At 41.9% G+C, this 23115-nt stretch overlaps 1 protein-coding gene across 4 annotated transcripts; it reads left to right on the forward strand.

The window, feature by feature from the left end:
• Positions 1–812: 812 nt before the first annotated feature.
• LOC139382553 (RNA-binding protein FUS-like) lies at positions 813–21990 on the forward strand. Of its 4 annotated transcripts, none has more exons than XM_071126659.1 (16): positions 813–927; positions 1684–1714; positions 3016–3052; positions 3155–3221; positions 3311–3398; positions 3554–3663; positions 3980–4127; positions 7404–7438; positions 7997–8029; positions 8205–8350; positions 12356–12485; positions 12568–12678; positions 20743–20845; positions 21005–21084; positions 21226–21364; positions 21569–21990. In XM_071126659.1, the coding sequence occupies exons 1-16, from the start codon at positions 918–920 to the stop codon at positions 21606–21608; spliced, it is 1308 nt and encodes a 435-aa protein (XP_070982760.1). In that variant the 5' UTR covers positions 813–917; the 3' UTR covers positions 21609–21990. The 4 variants fall into 4 exon arrangements, with proteins under 4 accessions (XP_070982760.1, XP_070982762.1, XP_070982761.1 ...); XM_071126660.1 differs by having other exon boundaries at positions 818–927; positions 3314–3398; XM_071126661.1 differs by lacking the exons at positions 3980–4127; positions 7404–7438 and having other exon boundaries at positions 815–927.
• Positions 21991–23115: the final 1125 nt, after the last annotated feature.

The following is a 23115-nucleotide window of genomic DNA, read 5'->3' on the forward strand; positions in this document are numbered from 1 at the left end:
CGGGAGCCCAGAGTGACCAGTTGGGTGATGGATAAAAGTTGTTTGATGCATCCCTTGCCATACACTACATTGCATTATGAAAATGTGTCTAAGCATGTTATAAAACACTACAAACCAACTCATATTACATCAGAATCTCATTCTGGATAATGCCTCTGTACTACATTTTTTAAAGAATGTTCCACTGTCCCATAAATCCATAATTTTGTTGTAAAATAATAATTGTATGGCACAGTGGGAAAATAAATAAATAGTTGAGTGCAGAAACCTCAAGAATGAGATTCTGATGTAATTGGAGTTGTTTTGGACTCAACTACAAGCACATAAAGAGTAAAAATAAGGCCACATGTAAAAATGGCTGAACTTCCCGTTTAAGCAAGCAAAACTCATGTCTTTTTGGTAGTTGAGTCAAAAATACAATGGCCATTTGAAGTTCATCTTTTTTTTTTAGATACAAAGTTATTTCAGAATATTTTTGGCAAGTTAGCTAGCCAACTCCTTGATCCTGCTTGATTGTATACCCCTCTGGGCTAGCTCCTTCCAAGTCGATCGTTTCCATGCGATCGGCTGATGAAGATGAAATCAAACCGAAAGAAGAAAACGGAGCAACATGAAACATACCATTATCTAACAATAGGGGTATTTTTAAAAATAAAATCAAACTACTGTTAATGTGCCGTGTCACTAGATGTTTGACACATGTATTCAATACGAACATAGCTATATTCAACTCACATGTTTTGAAAGTTACTTGGTTTCAAATTATTATGCGCAAATTATTTATTACACAGAAGTTGGTTCAACCCAGCGGCAGGTCAGAGTTCATAATTGCCGCAGTGTGTGCGGCTGTGCGCTGATGTTACTGGGATTTTAATTTGTTGAAAAGTGATTCATCGAATTTTTTTTTAGAAAAGAGAATGGCCTCCGGTAAGTTTAGTGTGAACTAAGTGTACGTGACTTGTTCAATATCATGGTTTTGTGTCACATTTGTTATACAATGTTAAATGAAACCGCTGAGACGGATGGTCTCAGCGAGCTAACGTTAGTTTAGCAAGCTTTCAGGGACGACCATCAGAATAAACACTAGCCATAGTTTGTTGGCGAGTTTATTACCTCCCTTTTTATTATTATAACGTATGCCGCTTTCTGTAGACGTACTTTGTTATTTTGACTCGCTCAACCATATTTCTTACTGTTTCGTTTGTCTTGTAGATGAGAATTGACCGCCATTTTTGTCGCGCAGCGTGGTCCTTTTAGCTTGCTAGTTAGCACGGTACTAACGTTGTTAGCTAGTCAACGAGAAACATGTATATTATTGGCTACGGTAGTTAGCTAGCTAGGCAACGTTAGCTAGCTATCCAAGGCCTGCTATTTTCACCGTGTATTTATATACATTTCATATTGACTTGCACTGCGTTCTTTATGGTAACGTAATGTTGTTTCCATCCAACGTTGTCACAGTTTACCATGCTAGCTAAGTTTACTTGCTATCGATATAATCTAAAGTAATCTAGCAAGATAAGTTAACTACAGGTTTACGTCCGGGTTGATACGAACATCTTTGCTAACATTCGTATTATGTGACTTGTTCACTGCTAACTAACAGATAGCTAGCTAGCCAATGAGCTAACGTTAGTTGTAGCAATTTTGCCACCCAATCACCCATATCCTTCTCGTTCACAGATTCGGGTTACGGTCAGCCTGGCGCTCCAAGGTAACGTGACATCACAATGAATACGTTAACTACTCAATATTGCTTTCAAGTTGCCATGAAACGTATCTATTTAGCTACCACTCTCTAGCGATTATACAATTTATAAACTATCCAATTGGCCACACAATGCTCGATTCACTTCAAATGTCTAATGTATTGTTATGGTTTTGACGGGTTAACTAATAGATTGTAGGCATATCCACCGTTATCCTGGCTTCAGTGCACATCGGAAGTCTGTATTGGTTGGACTCCGGGAATTGTGAATCGTGTTGGTGGGGGGACTACCAAAATATAGCTTGTTACACAAAAAACGGTTTCCTGTCAACAAAGGCATATGTATAAAATCAAGGAACTCTACTTACCAGATGAACCCCACCATATTCCTGCTGTCTAGATAGTGGTAGGACGTTTTGGGTGAAGTGTGTGGTCAAATGGCAGCCCGCTGTCTAAATCTACAGGAATATGGTGCTGTTCGGACAGTAGTTGGATTGACTTTTATTTGATAGCGAGGAACACATTTCACTTGACATCTGGTAAGTAGAGTTCCTAGAGATTATACATATGCCATGGTTGACTGGGTATGTTTTTTTTTTGGTGAACCTGGCTATATTGTGGGAGGGTTATTTTCCATGGCCAGCCACCAGAATGAGGCACAACTCCGGGAGTCCAACAAATAGACTCACGATGTGTCCCTATGGACTGAGTTTGTTGCTAGGACGTTTAATCAATTTAACCATAAGTTGGCATCTCTGACGTTGTGCTTTAGAAAGAATGTTTACGTTACATTCAAGACATGTTCCGGTGACTAAAAGCATTTTAATTATATATTTTTTTTAAAATATAAATCTCCCGCTTTGGGATGGATGCGTCAATGTGTAGTTCATACATGCATGATCTATGAGCAGAATAATTGTCTTACCTCAATTAGCCACAAAATCCCTAGTTTGAAACAGTGTTTTCTTGAAGCTACGCTGCTCCATTCCCCCCCTCCCCCCCAGTGGGCCAGTTCCTTAGCAATTCTAGTTCTAGCCAATGAGCTTCAGCCCTTGTCATTTGAGTGGCAGCTGGCAAGAGGCCTGCCCAGCGTTTCCTATGAGGTTGCCGGGCGGGCCCAACGGCTCATTGGAGACAGCAGAATGGGGGGAGCAATGTCGTGGGGCACATATGTGACGTAGTACGTACATTTTCGGTCATCACTTTTGACTTGTGAGTGCTACTTTCAAAACTACTGGCTAAAAAGTATACAAAAGTACCGGAGAATGTCTTTAAGATATATCTAACTTTACCTCTCCCTCCCACAGCTATGGAACGTATCCTCCTGCTCAGCAGAGTGGGCAGGTATGTGTGGCCCCTCAATTTCTCACTGAGAATTGTTTGAAACTATTTTCTATGTTATTTCATCACAGTTTTGTTCATATAACAGTTCAATGCTTATTGCAGGCCTACGGTCAAGGAAATGGAAGTGGCTCGTATGGTGGACAGAGTTACACTGGCTATGGACAGTCTGGTATGTAAAACTTTTATATAGAGTCATGGGAAATTATTTGAATTCTAGAAGTTGCTGATTGTAATACATTTGTTTTTTTGTTTTTCTAGCAGAAAGTTATGGCCAAACAACACAGGCGGCAAGTTATGGCCAGCCTTATGATGGCTTTGGGCAACAAGGCTCTGATTCCGCTGCTGGGTAAGGACTCTGGCACTACATTAAACGAGTATTGCTTGCAGTTACATACTTTGCCTTTCTAGTGGTCTAATATCATTGCAAATGTTACATTTTTGGTAATTATTCAACTCTTTGTTGGTGTCTCAAGAGAATAATTGTTGTGAGAACTTCTCAAGGTATGGTGGCGCTGACAAGTCATCATACAGTCAGCCGAGTTCCTACGGTGGCGCCGCTGGTGGCGGCTCTTATGGACAAGCTCAAGGCGGCTACAGAGGTCGAAGTGAAGGTTAGTTATTGTATTCATTTATATATTACATGGCACTGATTTTTATTGATCAATTGTCCAGTTGGCCCGCAAATCCCTGCATACCTTTTTTCATGTTTATTTGAGATGGAGGATCAGCGATTCATAACCATCTTTGGCCAAGACTGGCCTGTTTAACTATGGCTGAATGCCTCTAATAAAAATAATAAATAACTTTTCATTGCAGAAGGATCTCGTACATATAAAACAAGGTGCCATATAAAACAGGAAATAAAACGTGTTCAAAGAAAGTCAACACCACAACTCAAAGGGCTTGTGTGCCTGTGTTTTGCCCCAGGTGAAGGCGGTCAGGGCAGGAGGTATGGTGGAGATGATGGGGGCTCAGACAGGGGCTCTTCTGACGGGTATAGAGGCCGAGGGCGTGGTGGGTACGAGCGTGGGGGATACGACAGGGGTGGAAGAGGCGGCCCTCCATCTGGTATGGGGTAAGTTCCAGAGCGTGACCACCCGCAAGGTACTTCTGCAACACCCATGCCAGGTAGATGTTCCTTCCAACGCAATGCATGATACCTCCTCACCATTCTGATCCATCACCCCATACCTCATCCACATGGATTAATACCTCCTCACCTCCCACCCCACCCTGCTATTTTCACCTGGAATGTGCTTAGGGCTGGGCGATATGGCCTAAAAATCATAATTTTTTTCCCAACTGGTTGAGTAACAATATTTCATCTTGATTTTTGAAAAGTTGTCTAAATAAGCTTTGTTGTGCAATTAAAGGGCAATACACTGCATTTCAAACAATCTAATGATTTCAGGGCTTGTAAAATTATACCTAGGCTTAATATAAGCCTTCCACAACCATTTTTATTTATTTGTCACCTTTATTTAACCAGGTAGGCTAGTTGAGAACAAGTTCTCATTTACAACTGCGACCTGGCCAAGATAAAGCAAAGCAGTGTGACTAAAACAGTTAAACATGGGATAAACAAACGTACAGTCAATAACACAGTAGAACAATTGATGTGCAAATGTAGTAAGGTTAGGGAGGTACGGCCATAGTGGCATTAACACTGGAGTGATATATGTGCAAGTAAAGATATTGGGGTGCAAAAGAGCAAAAATAAGTAACAATATTGGGATGAGGTAGTTGGGTGTCCTATTTACAGATGGGTTGTGTACAGTGATCGGAAAGCTGCTCTGACAGCTGCTGCTTAAAGTTAGTGAGGGAGATATGTCTCCAGCTTCACTGATTTTTGCCATTCGTTGGTCATTGGCAGCAGAGAACTAGAAGGAAAGGCGGCCAAATGAGGTGTTGGCTTAAGGGATGACCAGTGAAATATGCCTGCTGGAGCGTGTGCTACAGGTGGGTGTTGCTATGGTGACCAGTGAGCTGAGATAAGGCAGGGCTTTACCTAGCGAAGACTTATAGATGACCTGGACCCACTATAACCATAAGACCCACTAATCATTTAATTATTTTATCAAAATAGTTGAACCTGCTTTTTGCACAATGAACACAGATCTGGCTTTAAAGACTGTCTATGAAAAATGCAACTTTTACAAATTGAACAATAACCACGCACATCTACTAATAATGACCAACTTCTTGTAACAGGCATTATAAAAAATAAGCACAGGGTTCAATCTCTCAAGCACAAGTGCTAGTGAGTAACTGATATTTTATATTTCAAGTTTAGATCTATTTTCTTGCTGACAAGGCACGGCAGTTGCACTGTTATTAATCGACCCGCCTGTCCATCTCCAACTGTTGGAACACCCTGTCTGTTCAATATGTTTAGATATTGATGTCAAGTGGCCTACCTGAATAAGATGCTTATTTCTCAATTAGAACAAGTTGCCAATTCCTTTATACATGTATTTTTATGCTCATTGCACATTTATGAAACAGACCAGACAGCAACACATGACTATGGCTAAAATAATGCTAGCGGTACCGCAATGCCATGCATGACAAACTGAGCATTTATTTTCCACAACATGTTCATTTCATACTCTCGTTTTAATAGGGTCTGTTCTACATTTTGGGAGTTGAGACATAAAAAGATAACTTCTTGTCTATTACAGTAAAATTAATGTAAGTTTTCCGATGTCTATATGACCGGAGACGAGACAAAAAAAAGACACAACGCTCAAAAACTAACAAAAAATGTAAACCTTGAATTTCGCTATACAGGCATTTGGAACGTTGCGTTAAAACTTAAGTCTACATCGCCCAGCCCTAGATGTGCTATGTTTCACCTTGAGGGTTCACTCATACAATTTGCATTATATTTATATGGTTTCAATGACCTGTGAGGCAATTACTTGTATTCATTCTCAATCATAAATATGCATGCAATATTCTAGCTGATTATGGCCTTGCTAGCAAATGGCAATAAATGAGAAGCTCAAAATGCTTGTGGGACAGGTGACATGGTGGGGTGTCTGCTACTGACACCTGTGGTGCAAAGAGTTAAGTGGACACTGTTCACCTGACCTCCTTTATGAACTACATAGGGTTTTTGAGGATTAAGTCACTTCACCATCCAAGGATCCTGTAGACCCCAGCTTTTTTACATCTTCATTAACAAGGCTGTTGAACATAGTCAGGACATTTGCCTGCCAGAAATCGGTTCACCTTGCAATCTCTACAGGGGTCAGTTCTGAAAAAACAAGCAAGTATAGATGGCCAAGTAGCTTTCAGTGTAGAGGACCTTTTAGCCTAACCCAGTATTTTGGCAAGAAGACTTAGCCACAGAAAATATATCATTTGAAATTGAGACATTATTTGTAAGTGGTAGCTTTTAACAACCATTTTAGTAATGGCATTGAGTAACACGTACAGTAGGTCTGCCACAGTACTGTCACATTCTAAAAATTGCTGACAATCTAGATTTCATTTTACATGGTCCCTGACAAGTAATAGACATCAGAGGCAGGTTGGAATGCTTCAATACATGTATATCAAATGTGGCGTCAATCTAAGATCTATCTGCTACGATGCCTGCTGTCTGTTATGAGCGCTATTTCCTAATTAAAACCATTCATTGGCTGTTTTTGTGCACAGTTAAGACTATAGTCTAGCTGGTCTCTAGGAATGAGGATTGTTTTTGCCCCCCCTCCCCCCATGTTGCTTTGAGAACCGCCCCATGAACGGTTTAAACAATGCCCCAGAGTGATCTGTTCTTGAAGTGACCTGATTTTCACAAGTTAAACCCAAGGAACATTGTAAGCTGCTGTACATCAACAGGTTTCATTTAAGTGTTGTATATTTGACATGGAGACATTTGTATTGTGTTAACTTTGGATCTACATTTTATACTACAGGTTTCAGTGAATGAAATAAAACTTGGACCTCAGCTAATGGAGCTCATATAAGCACTCAATGGAAGAACACTCGTCTTGTCGAGTGCCGCAACTATTCAAACCATTTTGACCTATCAGTAACTTTTATCAAAAAATGTTAGCCAACTGAATGCTGGAACTAATCTGGTCTTGTAGCAATCTAAATTTACACATTAGCCATCAGCGCCTCTTCACTCATCAGAACCTACTTGTACATAGTGGGAGTTCTGCTAAGTTTTGTCCATTTGATTTTAAAACGTCCAAGAATAACATTTTCCCATGTGAGTGGGAAGACATTTCCACGATAGTCGCACACCATGGCAGGAGTGCATACTGATGGGGATGTAGGGGAGCTTTGAGCTCTGTTGGGACAAAGGAAACCCATCATATCTACAATTTTTCCTCTGCAGAGGTGGTGACCGTGGTGGCTACAAAAATTACGGTGGTAAGTGACGAGCATCAGAACTGTCTCGGTTGGGGAGGAAAAAGGTTGATTAGCAAAGATAAAAACGGGAGTGAGAAAGAAAGCAAAACAAACTGAATGCCACCATTTTCTTGTCCAAACCTCAAGGGCCTCCACCTATTGTTCTTAGGGATGGGGTTTTCTCATATATGCTCTTTAGGTCTTTTAGCACATGAAACCTGAAGTTTATACATAATGGTATTTTTGCATGAGGACAATGTTGAATGTAAATGACAGAAGATGAGATGTGTGCTGTGGCGAAGAAGGGAACTGGCTAGAAACCGGAGAGATTTTTTATTTCTTCTAAACTCAAACAGTTCTGCCCATGTTGGAAGGTGTTGAGATATATATGCGGCAACTGTCTCAACACTGCAGCAGAAAGCTGTAAACTGCTTTATTCAAAATGTTTTAAAGTAGCCTCATGCATACACTATTGGTAGAGAGTTGACAAATTCTTGTTTGTATGGATGTTGAATGCATTTGTTGTGTACGAAGTGCAGATTCTCATGGCTTTCCCCACCTTTCCCATTTGTGTTTCAGGTCCTCGAGACTACGGCTCAAGGGATGAACCAAGTGAGTTGCACATGCTTGTTTGCTTCTTGTTGCCCTAAAATTCAATCTAGGGTTTGACTCATCCTGCAATCATGCCAGACTAACACAGACCTCCAGTCTCTCACAAGCAAATGCCACAGAACAGGCTGGTTCAAGTGATGCATCTGCTGAGTAGTACCTCGATGTTTGTCCCCAGCTGGAGGTAGCGGTGGTAGCCAAGGTAGCGGCAGCGGTGGGGAACAGGACAACTCTGACAACAACACCATCTTTGTCCAGGGACTGGGAGAAGATGTCACAAGTGATGAAGTGGGCAACTACTTCAAACAGATTGGGATCATTAAGGTATGGATTGGGTGATTGTTTCTGGACGGGGACTGCTTCTCCCTATTCACTTGCATGGGTACTAGTGGGGGGGGGGGGGGGTGTAAATGTTTAGTTAAATATCGCACTATTATTTTGGACTGTATCAGACCTGCCAACCTGCAGATATTTTGAGTACCATGCACACAAGTACGCTGGTACATAAAAACGCCCCTGAAATGGGCTATATTGGCACATTGTGGTTTTTGACTCAACCGTGTGAAGTTGGCTCCTTAGTTAAGGTGTCATTACGACAAAGGTAGTTAGCGACAGATTTTAGTCAACAAAGGTAGTAGACATGAGCACATTGACGAGCAAGGAAACGTTCAGTAGTGCACGTCGCTGCGTCAATGGAAACGGACATGGCAGAGAGCTGTTCTGCTAATACCGTCCTTTACATAAAGTTGTTACTGTAGATTAGTGAATCAGTTATTACATCTACATTTATCTAGAAAATGTTGTAATTGAGAACACTTTCATTTAGGGCAGAACAAGACTTCAGTGTTGGCTACATGGTTTAAGACCAGGTTTCAGGAAATGGCAGTTATAGGTTTTTCAAAAATGCCCCAAGTTTCTTGAGGGGGAGCTAGTGAGCTACTGAATAGCAGCCAATTACCAAGTCATAAGCTTACAATTCCTACTGAAGCAGTCTAATGCCAACATCATTATTAGGCAGTGCTTTTGCCTATAATTTGAGCGGTGTGGGTGTCGTATGTGCGCTACATCGCTGACCTGGTATTCATACAAATTCAAGGTTGACAGGTCTGTAGTGTTATATCGATATTTTGACTCGTATCGATTTGCACAAAAAAAATCTACAAACATTTGGTTTATGTTGGTGCTAGGTAGCCTTAGCTTAGCGATAGTCGGCGGTACCTGCGCCAAAACTGGTATTTTTCATCCTATAGCTTGTTCTCATCATTAAAAAAATGCCAGCAGCATACCACCCTGCATATCACTGTTGGCTTGCTTCTGAAGCTAAGCCGGGTTGGTCCTGGTCAGTCCCTGGATGGGAGACCAGATGCTGCTGGAAGTGGTGTTGGAGGGCCAGTAGGAGGCACTCTTTCCTCAGGTCTAAAAAAATATCCCAAGGCAGTGATTGTGGACATTGCCCTGTGTAGGGTGCCGTCTTTCGGGTGGGACGTTAAACGGGTGTCCTGACTCTGCGGTCATTAAAGATCCCATGGCTCTTATCGTAAGAGTAGGGGTGTTAACCCCAGTGTCCTGGCTAAATTCCCAATCTGGCCATCAAACCATCATGGTCACCTAATAATCTCCAGTTTGCAATTGGCTCATTCATCCCCCTCCTCTCCCCTGTAACTATTCCCCAGGTCTTTGCTGCAAATGAGAATGTGTTCTCAACTTACCTGGTAAAATAACAGATCAATAAAGTGAGCCAACATGTTTTCTGCACTGTAAAATAAAAATGTTTTATTCAAGAGCACATAAATAACATGTTCCATTCAAACACAGCATTTCTTAGTGGTCTTTATAAAGGAGCATAATTACATTCACATGTTACGGGTACATTTTTGCTGTATAGAGCACATATTTCAAGGGTCTGAATAAGAATATAATTTGGTTAAAGCCCCAGAAATGACAGAATAAGATCAGTGCAGTATGTCAGGAACTCTGACCAGACACCTTCATACCTATGCTGTCAATGTTGCAAGATTGATGTAATTCTCTGTCAGCAAGTTCCCCGCATAGACCTAACCACATCTTTTGAGGGTGCATGTTAATTTTTCCAGCATTTTGTTTCACATTTCCTTTCTGCTACTAAAAGATAATCTATCAATTTACGTGGAGAGGATTGGAGTATGTTCACAGGAACAATACCTAGGAGATGACACTGGTCTGGTTGAATAATACCTGTGATGTCCTGTATAACATGGGGAATTTCAAACCAAAAGGGCTGGCTTTTTGGACATTGCCAAAACGTGATGAAGTACCCATTTGTCCACACTGCCTCCAACACGTAGCGGACATTCCTTTCTTCATTTTATTAAGTTTATCAGGGCTCATAAAAAACTATGTAGTACTTTGAATTGAAACTCCCTTGTTCGGTTACTTATATAGTCATTTCCATACATTCCCCCAACTGACCTGATATCTGCACCTGTAATTGCACCTGCCATGGCTTCCTAAGATTATCTAAAGATAATATTAGCATTTTAAGGATATTGTGATCCAAATTTGAAACGGCTCCAATGGTTTCCCCTTCATAAAGTAATTAAATAATCTCGTCAATAGGAGTAATCGGCTCATTCGTTGTTGTTTTTGTAACAATCCGTTTTTAACAATACATTTCCTCACTCGTAATAAAATCACAGTATCAAATCGCAATACAGTGGGTCAAAAAAGTATTTAGTCAGCCACCAATTGTGCAAGCTCTCCCACTTAAAAAGATGAGAGGCCTGTAATTTTCATCATAGGTACACTTCAACTATGACAGACAAAATAAGGGGGGAAAATCCAGAAAATCACATTGATTGAATGACAGAGGTCAAATGTTTTCTGTAAGTCTTTTTCACACACTGTTGCTGGTATTTTGGCCCATTCCTCCATGCAGATCTCCTCTAGAGCAGTGATGTTTTGGGGCTGTTGCTGGGCAACACGGACTCTCAACTCCCTCCCAAGATTTTCTATGGGGTTGAGATCTGGAGACTGGCTAGGCCACTCCAGGACCTTGAAATGCTTCTTATGAAGCCATTCCTTCGTTGCCCGGGCGGTGTGTTTGGGATCATTGTCATGCTGAAAGACCCAGCCACGTTTCATCTTCAATGCCCTTGCTGATGGAAGGAGGTTTTCACTCAAAATCTCATGATACATGGCCCTATTCATTCTTCCCTTTACACGGATCAGTCGTACTGGTCCCTTTGCAGAAAAACAGCCCCAAAGCATGATGTTTCCACCCCCATGCTTCACAGTAGGTATGGTGTTCTTTGGATGCAACTCAGCATTCTTTGTCCTCCAAACACGACGAGTTGAGTTTTTACCAAAAAGTTATATTTTGGTTTCATCTGACCATATGACATTCTCCCAATCTTCTTCTGGATCATCCAAATGCTCTCTAGCAAACTTCAGACGGGCCTGGACATGTACTGGCTTAAGCAGGGGGACACGTCTGGCACTGCAGGATTTTTGAGTCCCTGGCGGCGTAGTGTGTTACTGATGGTAGGCTTTGTTACTTTGGTCCCAGCTGTCTGCAGGTCATTCACTAGGAGTAGTTCTGGGATTTTTGCTCATCGTTAATGTGATCATTTTGACCCCACGGGGTGAGATCTTGCGTGGAACCACAGATCGAGGGAGATTATCAGTGGTCTTGTATGTCTTCCATTTCCTAATAATTGCTCCCACAGTTGATTTCTTCAAACCAAGCTGCTTACCTATTGCAGATTCAGTCTTCCCAGCCTGGTGCAGGTCTACACTTTTGTTTCTGGTGTCCTTTGACAGCTCTTTGGTCTTGGCCATAGTGGAGTTTGGAGTGTGACTGTTTGAGGTTGTGGACAGGTGTCTTTTATACTGATAACAAGTTCCAACAGATGCCATTTAATACAGGTAAGGAGTGGAGGACAGAGGAGCCTCTTAAAGAAGAAGTTACAGGTCTGTGAGAGCCAGAAATCTTGCTTGTTTGTAGGTGACCAAATACTTATTTTCCACCATAATTTGCAAATAAAATCATAAAAAATCCTACAATGTGATTTTCTGGGAAAAAAAATTCTCATTTTGTCTGTCATAGTTGAAGTGTACCTATGATGATAAATTACAGGCCTCATCTTTTTAAGTGGGAGAGCTTGCACAATTGGTGGCTGACCTAAATACTTTTTTTGCCCCACTGTACATATAGAATTGTGAGAATTGCAATACATAATGTATTGGCTCCTAAGTATCGTGATAATTTATTGTGAGGTCCCTGGCAATTCCCAGTCATAATGGCTTCCCAGATTTGTGTCACTGTGTTAATCTTTGTGTCCTGTTTGGTAGTTGAACAAGAAGACTGGCTTGCCCATGATCAACCTGTACTCTGACAAGGCTACTGGAAGACTGAAGGGAGAGGCCACTGTCTCATTTGATGATCCACCTTCTGCCAAAGCGGCCATTGAGTGGTTTGACGGTAAGGATGTACTCTCTCTTCCTGTGCACGTATGCTGTCTACAGTTCTTCTGTTCCATTCTAATCTGTCAATTTTCTTCTAGGCAAAGAATTCCAAGGGAAACCCCTCAAAGTGTCTTTTGCCACCCGAAGAGCCGAGTTCACGCAGAGGGGTGGCGGTGCAGCAGGAGGAGGAGGAGGAAGAGGAGGAGGAGGTATGTTTCATTCACTTTTGGTTGACAAGCATTCAAATGTTGCTGCAACTGCCTGTGGGTGAGTTCGCCAAAAACACAAGATTATCTTTGTGCTAAAAATGCCCTTTAAATCCATTGGGTATAACAATTCACCAATTTAAAAAACAGATTCTGGTTTGCGATATGAGTACATCAGTCCGTAGGGACCCCAAATGTAAACATGAATCGGGCAGTAAAACTCCAAGGGGTGATGGGTCTATTCCAGATTTTTGCACATCTTCAGCATTTTAATTGCTTGTAGAAATAGATTGCGCTTTATTAGTTGAGTGACAACCAGGGCTGTGCTCAGACATTTGTTCAGGTTTCCCATCAGCAATAGTTTTGGTATTTAAAAAAAATAATAAATGTTTTTGCTTTAAATAAGTGTCACCATAATCATTTTTTAGATTTACACAGTAAAGTTGATAAATGCTGTCCTTGTATAGAAATCACTTTTGCGAGCCGCACAACATGGTTTACTCGGCCTGGAGGAGAAGAGAACCTCCCTGAAAAAAGCTCAATTTTAAATGTAGATATTGATACAGTGCCTTGCGAAAGTATTCGGCCCCCTTGAACTTTGCGACCTTTTGCCACATTTCAGGCTTCAAACATAAAGATATAAAACTGTATTTTTTTGTGAAGAATCAACAACAAGTGGGACACAATCATGAAGTGGAACGACATTTATTGGATATTTCTTTTAACAAATCAAAAACTGACAAATTGGGCGTGCAAAATTATTCAGCCCCTTTACTTTCAGTGCAGCAAACTCTCTCCAGAAGTTCAGTGAGGATCTCTGAATGATCCAATGTTGACCTAAATGACTAATGATGATAAATACAAATACTGTGTGTAATCAAGTCTCCGTATAAATGCACCTGCACTGTGATAGTCTCAGAGGTCCGTCAAAAGCGCAGAGAGCATCATGAAGAACAAGGAACACACCAGGCAGGTCCGAGATACTGTTGTGAAGTTTAAAGCTGGATTTGGATACAAAAAGATTTCCCACGCTTTAAACATCCCAAGGAGCACTGTGCAAGCGATAATATTGAAATGGAAGGAGTATCAGACCACTGCAAATCTACCAAGACCTGGCCGTCCCTCTAAACTTTCAGCTCATACAAGGAGAAGACTGATCAGAGATGCAGCCAAGAGGCCAATGATCACTCTGGATGAACTGCAGAGATCTACAGCTGAGGTGGGAGACTCTGTCCATAGGACAACAATCAGTTGTATATTGCACAAATCTGGCCTTTATGGAAGAGTGGCAAGAAGAAAGCCATTTCTTAAAGATATCAATAAAAAGTGTTGTTTAAAGTTTGCCACAAGCCACCTGGGAGACACACCAAACATGTGGAAGAAGGTGCTCTGGTCAGATGAAACCAAAATTGAACTTTTTGGCAACAATGCAAAACGTTATGTTTGGCATAAAAGCAACACAGCTGAACACACCATCCCCACTGTCAAACATGGTGGTGGCAGCATCATGGTTTAGGCCTGCTTTTCTTCAGCAGGGACAGGGAAGATGGTTAAAATTGATGGGAAGATGGATGGAGCCAAATACAGGACCATTCTGGAAGAAAACCTGATGGAGTCTGCAAAAGACCTGAGACTGGGACGGAGATTTGTCTTCCAACAAGACAATGATCCAAAACATCAAGCAAAATCTACAATGGAATGGTTCAAAAATAAACATATCCAGGTGTTAGAATGGCCAAGTCAAAGTCCAGACCAGAATCCAATCGAGAATCTGTGGAAAGAACTGAAAACTGCTGTTCACAAATGCTCTCCAGCCAACCTCACTGAGCTCGAGCTGTTTTGCAAGGAGGAATGGGAAAAAAATTCAGTCTCTCGATGTGCAAAACTGATAGACATACCCCAAGCGACTTACAGCTGTAATCGCAGCAAAAGGTGGCGCTACAAAGTATTAACTTAAGGGGGCTGAATAATTTTGCACGCCCAATTTTTCAGTTTTTGATTTGTTAAAAAAGTTTGAAATATCCAATAAATGTCGTTCCACTTCATGATTGTGTCCCACTTGTTGTTGATTCTTCACAAAAAAATACAGTTTTATATCTTTATGTCTGAAGCCTGAAATGTGGCAAAAGGTCGCAAAGTTCAAGGGGGCCGAATACTTTCGCAGGGCACTGTACATAACTAACTCAAACACTTATTTGCAAAAATGACAAGATAATAAGTGGATGAAGGTGAGTGCAGATCATAGGGGGGGGGTCAAAAAGCATACATTATCACCACCCCATTATGAGGTGTGGTAGATGCCCAGTCTCCGCTATGGCTCAGCTCCGGTGGCAAGAAAAAGTATGTGCACCCTTTGGAATTGCCTGGATTTCTGCATAAATTTGTCATAAAATTTGATCTGATCTTCATCTTATTCACAACGATAGACAAACGGTGTGCTTAAACTAATAACGCACAAATTATTGTATTCAATATAGACAAGAAAAATACATTTAAACATTCAGTGTAGGTTGAGAAAAGTACGTGAACCCCTAGGCCAATGACGTTTTAAAAAGCTAATTGAATCCAGGAGTCGGCTAACCTGGAGTCTAGAGGTCGACGGTATATGATTTCTCAACGCATATACCGATTAATCTGCAGATTTTTTTTGTGAAAATGTAATAAATAAATAGGGGGGGGGGGGGGGGGGGGGCTGGGCTGGGCTGGTTAAATAAGGATTTGAGACATTATTTGTGCCATTCAAGGGTGATGGGTTAAGACAAAATATTTAAGTGCCTTTGAACGGGGTATGGTAGGTGCCGGGCGCACCAGTTGGTGCTCAATTTCCCGTGTTATCAAGGATGGTCCACCTCCCAAAGGATATCCAGCCTTCTTGACATGGCTGTTGGAGTCAACAAGGGCCAGCATCCCTGTGGAACGCTTTTGCCGCCTTGTAGAGTCCATGCCCCGACTGGGGGGTGCGCACAACTCAATATTAGGAATATGTTCTTAATGTTTGATATACTCAGTGTATATCTGTATGTATGCATGTAAACTCATCAAAAAAAGAAACGGCCCTTTCATAGAGAATTCGTAAAAATCCAAATAACTTCAGATATTCACTATAAAGGGTTTAATCACGGTTTCCCATGCTTGTTCAATGAACCGTAAACATTTAATGAACATGCACCTGTGGAACGGTCGTTAAGACACTAATGGTAGGCAATTAAGGTCAGTTAGTAAAATTTAGGACACTAAAGATGCCTTTCCACTGACTGGAAAAACACCAAAAGAAATGACCACGGCCCCTGTTCATCTGCGTGAACGTGCCTTTGGCATGCTGCAAGGAGGCATGAGGACTGCAGATGTGGCCAGGACAATAAATTGCAATGTCTGTACTGTGAGAAGCCTAAGACAGCGCTACAGGGAGACCGGACGGACAGCTGATCGTCCTCGCAGTGGCAGACCACGTGTAGCAACACCTGCACAGGATCGGTACATCCGAACATCACACCTGTGGGGCAGGTACAGGATGGCAACAACAACCTCCTATGTTACACCAGGAACGCACAATAGTGCTCAGACTGTCCTCAATGGGGTGAGAGAGGCTGGACTGAGGGCTTGTAGGCCTGTTGTAAGGCAGGTCCTCACCAGACATCACCGGCAACAACGTCGCCTAAGGGCACAAACCCACCGTCGCTGGACCAGGCAGGACTAGTCCACTGACGAGTTGCGGTTTTGTCTCACCAGGGGTGATGGTCGGATTCGCGTTTATCGTCGAAGAAATTAGCGTTACACCGAGCCTGTAGTCTGGAGTGGGATCGATTTGGAGGTGGAGGGTCCATCGTCTGGAGCGGTGTGTCACAGCATCATCGGACTGAGCTTGTTGTCATTGCATTCAATCTCAACACTGTGCGTTACAGGGAAGACATCCTACTCCCTCATGTGGTACACTTCCTGCAAGCTCATTCTGACGTGACCCTTCAGCATGACAATGTCACCAGCCATACTGCTCGTTCTGTGCGTGATTTCCTGCAAGACAGGAATGTCCGTGTTCTACCATGGCCAGCGAAGAGCCTGGATCTCAATCCCACCGAGCACGCCTGGGACCGGTTGAATTGGAGGGTGAGGGCTAGGGCCATTCCCCCCCAGAAATGTCCAGGAACTTGCAGGTGCCTTGGTGGAAGAATGGGGTAACATCTCACAGCAAGAACTGTCAAATCTGGGGCAGTCCATGAGGAGGAGATGCACTGCAGTACTTAATGCAGCTTGTGGCCACACCAGATACTGACTGATACTTTGATTTTGACCCCCCCCCCCCCTTGTTCAGGGACATGTTATTCAATTTCTGTTAGTCACATCTGTGGAACCTGTTCAGTTTATCTGAATCTTATGTTCATACAAATATTTACACATGTTAGCTGAAAATAAACGCAGTTGACAGTGGGAGGACGTTTCTTTTTTTGCTGAGTTTATATAGGAGACACTAAACTACAGACACTTCTTCCTTTTGATTTATTTTGACCTTTTCCATGTATGAATGTCATTCAATGCATTTATATGGGCTACTAGAAGGAAGGCACACAATTTAAATCAAATAGGCATCCCATTAATTTGATGGGTGTAGTTATTGCATGCTATGAATAAGGGACCAACTACTGAACTTTTTACTACTTTAAAACGTGAATTTGGTCCAATACTTTTGGTCCCCTAAAATGGAGAGACTAATGTTCAAAAGTGCTCTCATTTTTAAACTGTTCACCCGATGGGATGAAAATACTGTCAAATTAAAGATGAGTCTGCATTTTAACCTCATAGTCAATGTATCAGTAAAAAAAAAAATGTGGATTTTCACCCCCTTTTTCTGATATTCAATTGTGATCTTGTCTCATCGCTGCAACTCCCCAACGGGCTCTGGTGAGGCAAAGGTCAAGTCATGCGTCCTCTGAAACATGACCCCTCCCCCCAAGCCGTGCTGCTGCTTAACAAATCTAACGTGCTGGTGTACTGAACCAAAACAACAAAGGTCACTAGCTTGGTTTTCATCCAATTGACGACAGATTTTAATGCATATATTCTAAAAATCAGTCAATTGAAATAAATTCATTAGGCCCTAATCGATGGATTTCATATGACTGGGAATACAGATGTGCGTTGGTTAGTCACAGATGAAAGGTAGGGGCATGGATCAGAACTAGTCAGTATCTGGTATGACCATTTGCCTCGTGCAGTGCGACGCATCTCCTTCGCGTAGTTGATTAGGCTGTTTGATTGTGGCCTGTGGAATGTTGTCTCACTCTTCAATGGCTGTGCGAAGTTACTCTATTGGCAGGAACTGGAACACATTGATCCAGAGATCCTAAACATGTTCAATGGGTGACATGTCAGAGTATGCCGGCCACACGCACTGGCTAAGGTTTTCAACTTGCAGGCAGGCATGAATAGGGTTCTGAGTGACATTGGGCTTTCCATAGTAGCTTTGTTGCATTTTGTTGTGGGAATAAGTACAAAAAAATGCCTGCCGCGGAAAATAACGGTTGTCTTCCGGAACAGTATGGTTCACTTTTGTTCCAGGTTCCGTAAATGTATTTTTGTTTCTCGAACCGGTTCCAACCCCTGTTTTTAGAATACATATAAAGATATTGGTCTATAAATATTGTACACAGTTTTAGAGAAATCTGTTTAGTGGTGTCATAAGATTTTGTAACTTAAAAAAATATATACAGTGCCTTGCGAAAGTATTCGGCCCCCTTGAACTTTGCGACCTTTTTCCACATTTCAGGCTTCAAACATAAAGATATAAACTGTATTTTTGTGTGAAGAATCAACAACAAGTGGGACACAATCATGAAGTGGAATGACATTTATTGGATATTTCAAACTTTTTTTAACAAATCAAAAACTGAAAAATTGGGCGTGCAAAATTATTCAGCCCCTTTACTTTCAGTGCAGCAAACTCTGTAAACCCTGTAAGATTAAGTCTAAAGTCCTGTGGTTGTCAATTTCAAATGTAATGCGGTTACTAAAACTGTTTTGATAGCAGGTATTTTTGTTCGGATTAGAATAGCAGCGAAGTAGATGAAGATTTTCATACGCTCTTAACTTTTTGGGAAAGTGGTCAATTTCAGCTTATAATTTTTTTTTTTAGAAAATGTTGTGGTTAGTAAAAATGGCTGTATTGTTTGATTGGTATAAATTCTTGTTTTGATTTAAATAGGAGAGCAGTAGAGGAAGATTTTGTGAAAGTAGCTGATTTGTGCCAAGTTGCATTATTGCGTTAACAGTGAATGCTGAAAAAAGTCGCCCCGGAAGTCAATTAAGATGGACAAAAATCTTTCTTTGGGAGTAATTTCACAGAAACAAGTAATTGTGGCTTGCAAAAGCTGACTTCTAGTTATTATTTGGGCTTGCGAAGCAAGAGTCCCCACTTTTTAATCTTCAACATATTTCTTATTATAAACTCAGCAAAAAAAGAAACTCTCCCTGTCAACTGCATTTATTTTTATCAAACTTAACGTAAATATTTGTATGAACATAACGAGATTCAACAACTGAGACAAACCAAACAGGTTCTACAGACATGTCACTAACAGAAATTGAATAATGTGTCCCTGAACAAAGGGGGGTCAAAAGTAACAGTCCGTATCTGGTGTGGCCACCAGCTGCATTTAAGTACTGCAGTGCATCTCCTCCTCATGGACTGCACCAGATTTGCCAGTTCTTGCTGTGAGATGTTACCCCACTCTTCCCCAAGGCACCTGCAAGTTCCCGGACAATATCTGAGGGGAATGACACTAGCCCTCACCCTCCGATCCAACAGGTCCCAGATGTGCTCAGTGGGATTGAGAGCCCGGGCTCTTCACTGGCCTTGTCAGAACACTGACATTCCTGTCCTGCAGAAAATCAAGCACAGAACGAGCAGTATGGCTGGTGGCTTTGTCGCGCTAGCTGGTCATGTCAGGATGAGCCTGCAAGAATGGTACCACATGAGGGAGGAGGATGTCTTCCCTGTAACACACAGTGTTGAGATTGCCTGCAATGACAAACTCAGTCCGATGATGCTGTTACACACCGCCCCAGACCAAGACGGCCCCTCTACCTCAATCCATCCCGCTCCAGAGTACAGGCCTCGGTGTAATGCTCAGTCCTTCTACGATAAACTGGAATCTGAGACAAAACCGCAACTCGTCAGTGAAGAGCACTTTTTCCCAGTCCTGTCTGGTCTAGCGACGGTGGGTTTGTGCCCGTAGCCGACGCTGTTGCTGGTGGTGTCTGGTGAGGACCTGCCTTACAACATGCCTACAAGCCCTCAGTCCAGCCTCTCTGTCTTGCCGACAATCTGAGCACCGATGGAGGGATTGCATTTCTGGTGCAACTCGGGCAGTTGCCATCCTGTACCTGTCCCACAGGTGTGATATTCGGATGTACCAATCCTGTGCATGTGTTACACATGGTCTGCCACTGCGAGGACGATCAGCTGTCCGTCCTGTCTCCCTGTAGCGCTGTCTTAGGCGTCTCACAGTACGGACATTGTAATTTATTGCCCTGGCCACTTCTGCAGTCATCATGCCTCCTTGCAGCATGCCTAAGGCACGCTCATGCAGTTGAGCAGGGACCCTGGGCATCTTTCTTTTGTTTTTCAGAGTCTGTAGAAAGGCCTCTTTAGTGTCCTAAGTTGTCATAACTCTGACCTTAATTGCCTACCGTTTAAGCTCTTAGTGTCTTAATGACTGTTTCACAGGTGCACGTTCATTAATTGTTTATGGTTCATTGAACAAGCATGGGAAACCGTGTTTTAAACCCTTTTGCAATGAAGATCCGTGTAGTTATTTAGATTTTTATGAATTATCTTTGAAAGACAGGGTCCTTTAGTCTTTAGCATGCAACTCTTACACTGTTTAAGCTACAAACGCTGGTCAAACTTTAAAACGTGTAGACAGGTCAGGATTGAGTTGCTTGTATACACCTTTTGATATCTTATACTTTTAAAACAATTAATTTATGTTTTTGGAACCCCTTTATTGTAGCTAGGCCTTCAGAGGTCCTTTGTCCCTTGCACTTAGTTGAGTGGTGTTTGTCGCTCTCTAGGTTTTGGCGGCCGTGGTCGTGGACGTGGGTTTGGAGGTGGTGGTGGTGGTGGTGGTGGACCCAACTTTGACATCAAGGGAGGGGACTGGCCATGTCCTAACAGGTATTTTTTTTGCATTATTTTATTTGAAGCATGACAGATGCAGTTAAAACAATTTGATGGTCATCCATCGCACATTGCATGTGTCACTGAACTCTGTTCTCATATGGAATGGCTACATCTTTGAAAGTGATTGACAATTGTTCCCCTATCCTATTCCAGTTCTTGTGGCAACATGAACTTTGCGCGTAGGTATGAATGCAACAAGTGTGGCACACCGAAACCAGGGGACAGCGGAGGAGGTATGTAAGACTGGCTATGAGCTTGTTGTAGAGAACTGGTGTCGGGTACACTGTTGGGGAAGTTGAGTAATTTAACCACATACTATAAACTATTACTGGTCCGTTGGAGAACTTGCTCTAATGGCTGGTTTGTGTTTGCAGATCGTGGTGGTGGAGGCCGAGGGTATGGTGGTGACAGGGGCGGCGGGTACAGAGGCCGTGGGGGATTCCGTGGAGGTGACCGCGGTGGTTATGGCGGAGGTGGATATGGTGGTGACAGGGGCTACAAGATGGGAGGAAGGTAAATTGATCACAACTTAAATTCCCTCCCATGCAGTTAGATGTTTGACCAGGAGAGGGCATACCTGAGACAAAGAACTGTAGAATATTGAATTAGGGTTACTTTTTTTGTCAGATTTTTTTCCAATGGTAAGATATTTCTATATTAAGTTAGCTTCATGGTACAGTATACTTTACTATGTATCTATTTCCCCTTTTCCCTCAGAGGTGACCATAGAGAAGACAGAAGAGACCGGCCATACTAAGGATTCACATGGACACCATTCCAGAATGCCCAGGGGTTGGGTTGGGTTGGGTTAGTGGGAAGGGAGTGGGGGGGATTGATCTACACTTTAATTTGCATACCTTTCATTACCAATGCATCACATGTATTGCTTCTGATCTGTCTTGTCGAGAGGTCGGGGAAATATGTGCAACTACTGTGAAAGGACTTTTGTGCTGATAAGCAGGGTTGTAGGTGTAGAAGGGGGCAGGGTCAAATGTCTTTTCTTTTTTTTTCATTTCCCTGATTCTACTAGGTCCAGGCATCGTGAGGTAGACTTCGTATCATTGTTTTGTCAAATTTAAATGAACAGTTTTATTTGGGTTTCTCTTTTTTCCAAATGATATTAAACTGTTCTGATCTTAGTGTCTTCATGTATGTTTTATTTCTAGTTAGTATTTATATAATTTGAGTGCTTCGGTAGTAATTGCTAAGTAGTCAAAACACAAGCAACATAGTGCTGGAGTATTAAGTAAACTTGTGGTCAGCTTTCTAAATATCTTTAGGTCAATTAATTTGAACAATATTGAGGTAGCCTATACAAATTGCCAAGAAAAGGGACATTTTGACATTCTAGCCCTTGAGCTGTGGGTGGTACTGTCCCTCCCCTATGTGAGCAAAATGACTAGGACATGAGTGGCTCGTGTGCCGGTGTTGCCTTCACAACACTCAGATCACAGACAAGCAGTACTTGGATATAACTTATTTGGTTTTAAGTGTATGGTGATGTCTGTGGGGTTAGTCTAAGAATATTACAAGTGTCATACAATGAGTTTGACTTCAGACTAGAATAATTTGTGGAATATTGGCACGAGTACCAGCACAGTTATAATCCAAGTCAACGGTTTGAAAGCTGTCAACGGACTGGTGGGTCGAGACCTCTGAGGCAGAGGTACGTTTTTGTATTATGAGCTTTTCAGATTTACAACTTCAGAACTATCCTATTTTTGTTGTAAGATATTTTAACACTGGCTGCATTTATACAGGCAGACCAATTCTGGTCTTTGTATTTGACTCACTTAAATTGAGTTAGATTTATGTGCACAGCAACTCTATTTAGAGTGGTTGTTTTTTGCTAGATCCTATTCTACTGTGGTTACACTGACTTCCCACAACACCTTCATTACAGTTCTTGTTCAGTATTATAGCCTAAAATTTTACCCAACTCCATTTGTTATACTGTTTTGAGTATTTCTATACACAGTGAACAAAAAATATAATTGCAACCATTTCAAAGATTTTACTGAGTTTGTTCATAAAGGAAATCAAATCAATTGAAGTAAAATAATTAGGCCCTAATCTATGGATTTCACATGCCTGGTATCGGTTGGTCACAGATACCATAAAAAAAATGACATGGGTGGGGATCAGAAAAGCAGTCGGTATCTGGTGTGACAACCATTTGCCTCATGCAGTGCAAAACATCTCTGCATATAGTTGTTTATAGTAGATTGTGGAGGAGTGTTCCACTCTTCAATGACTACGTGAAG

This window comes from Oncorhynchus clarkii, chromosome 24 (assembly GCF_045791955.1).
Source record: "Oncorhynchus clarkii lewisi isolate Uvic-CL-2024 chromosome 24, UVic_Ocla_1.0, whole genome shotgun sequence".
In the NCBI taxonomy this organism is placed as follows: domain Eukaryota; kingdom Metazoa; phylum Chordata; class Actinopteri; order Salmoniformes; family Salmonidae; genus Oncorhynchus; species Oncorhynchus clarkii.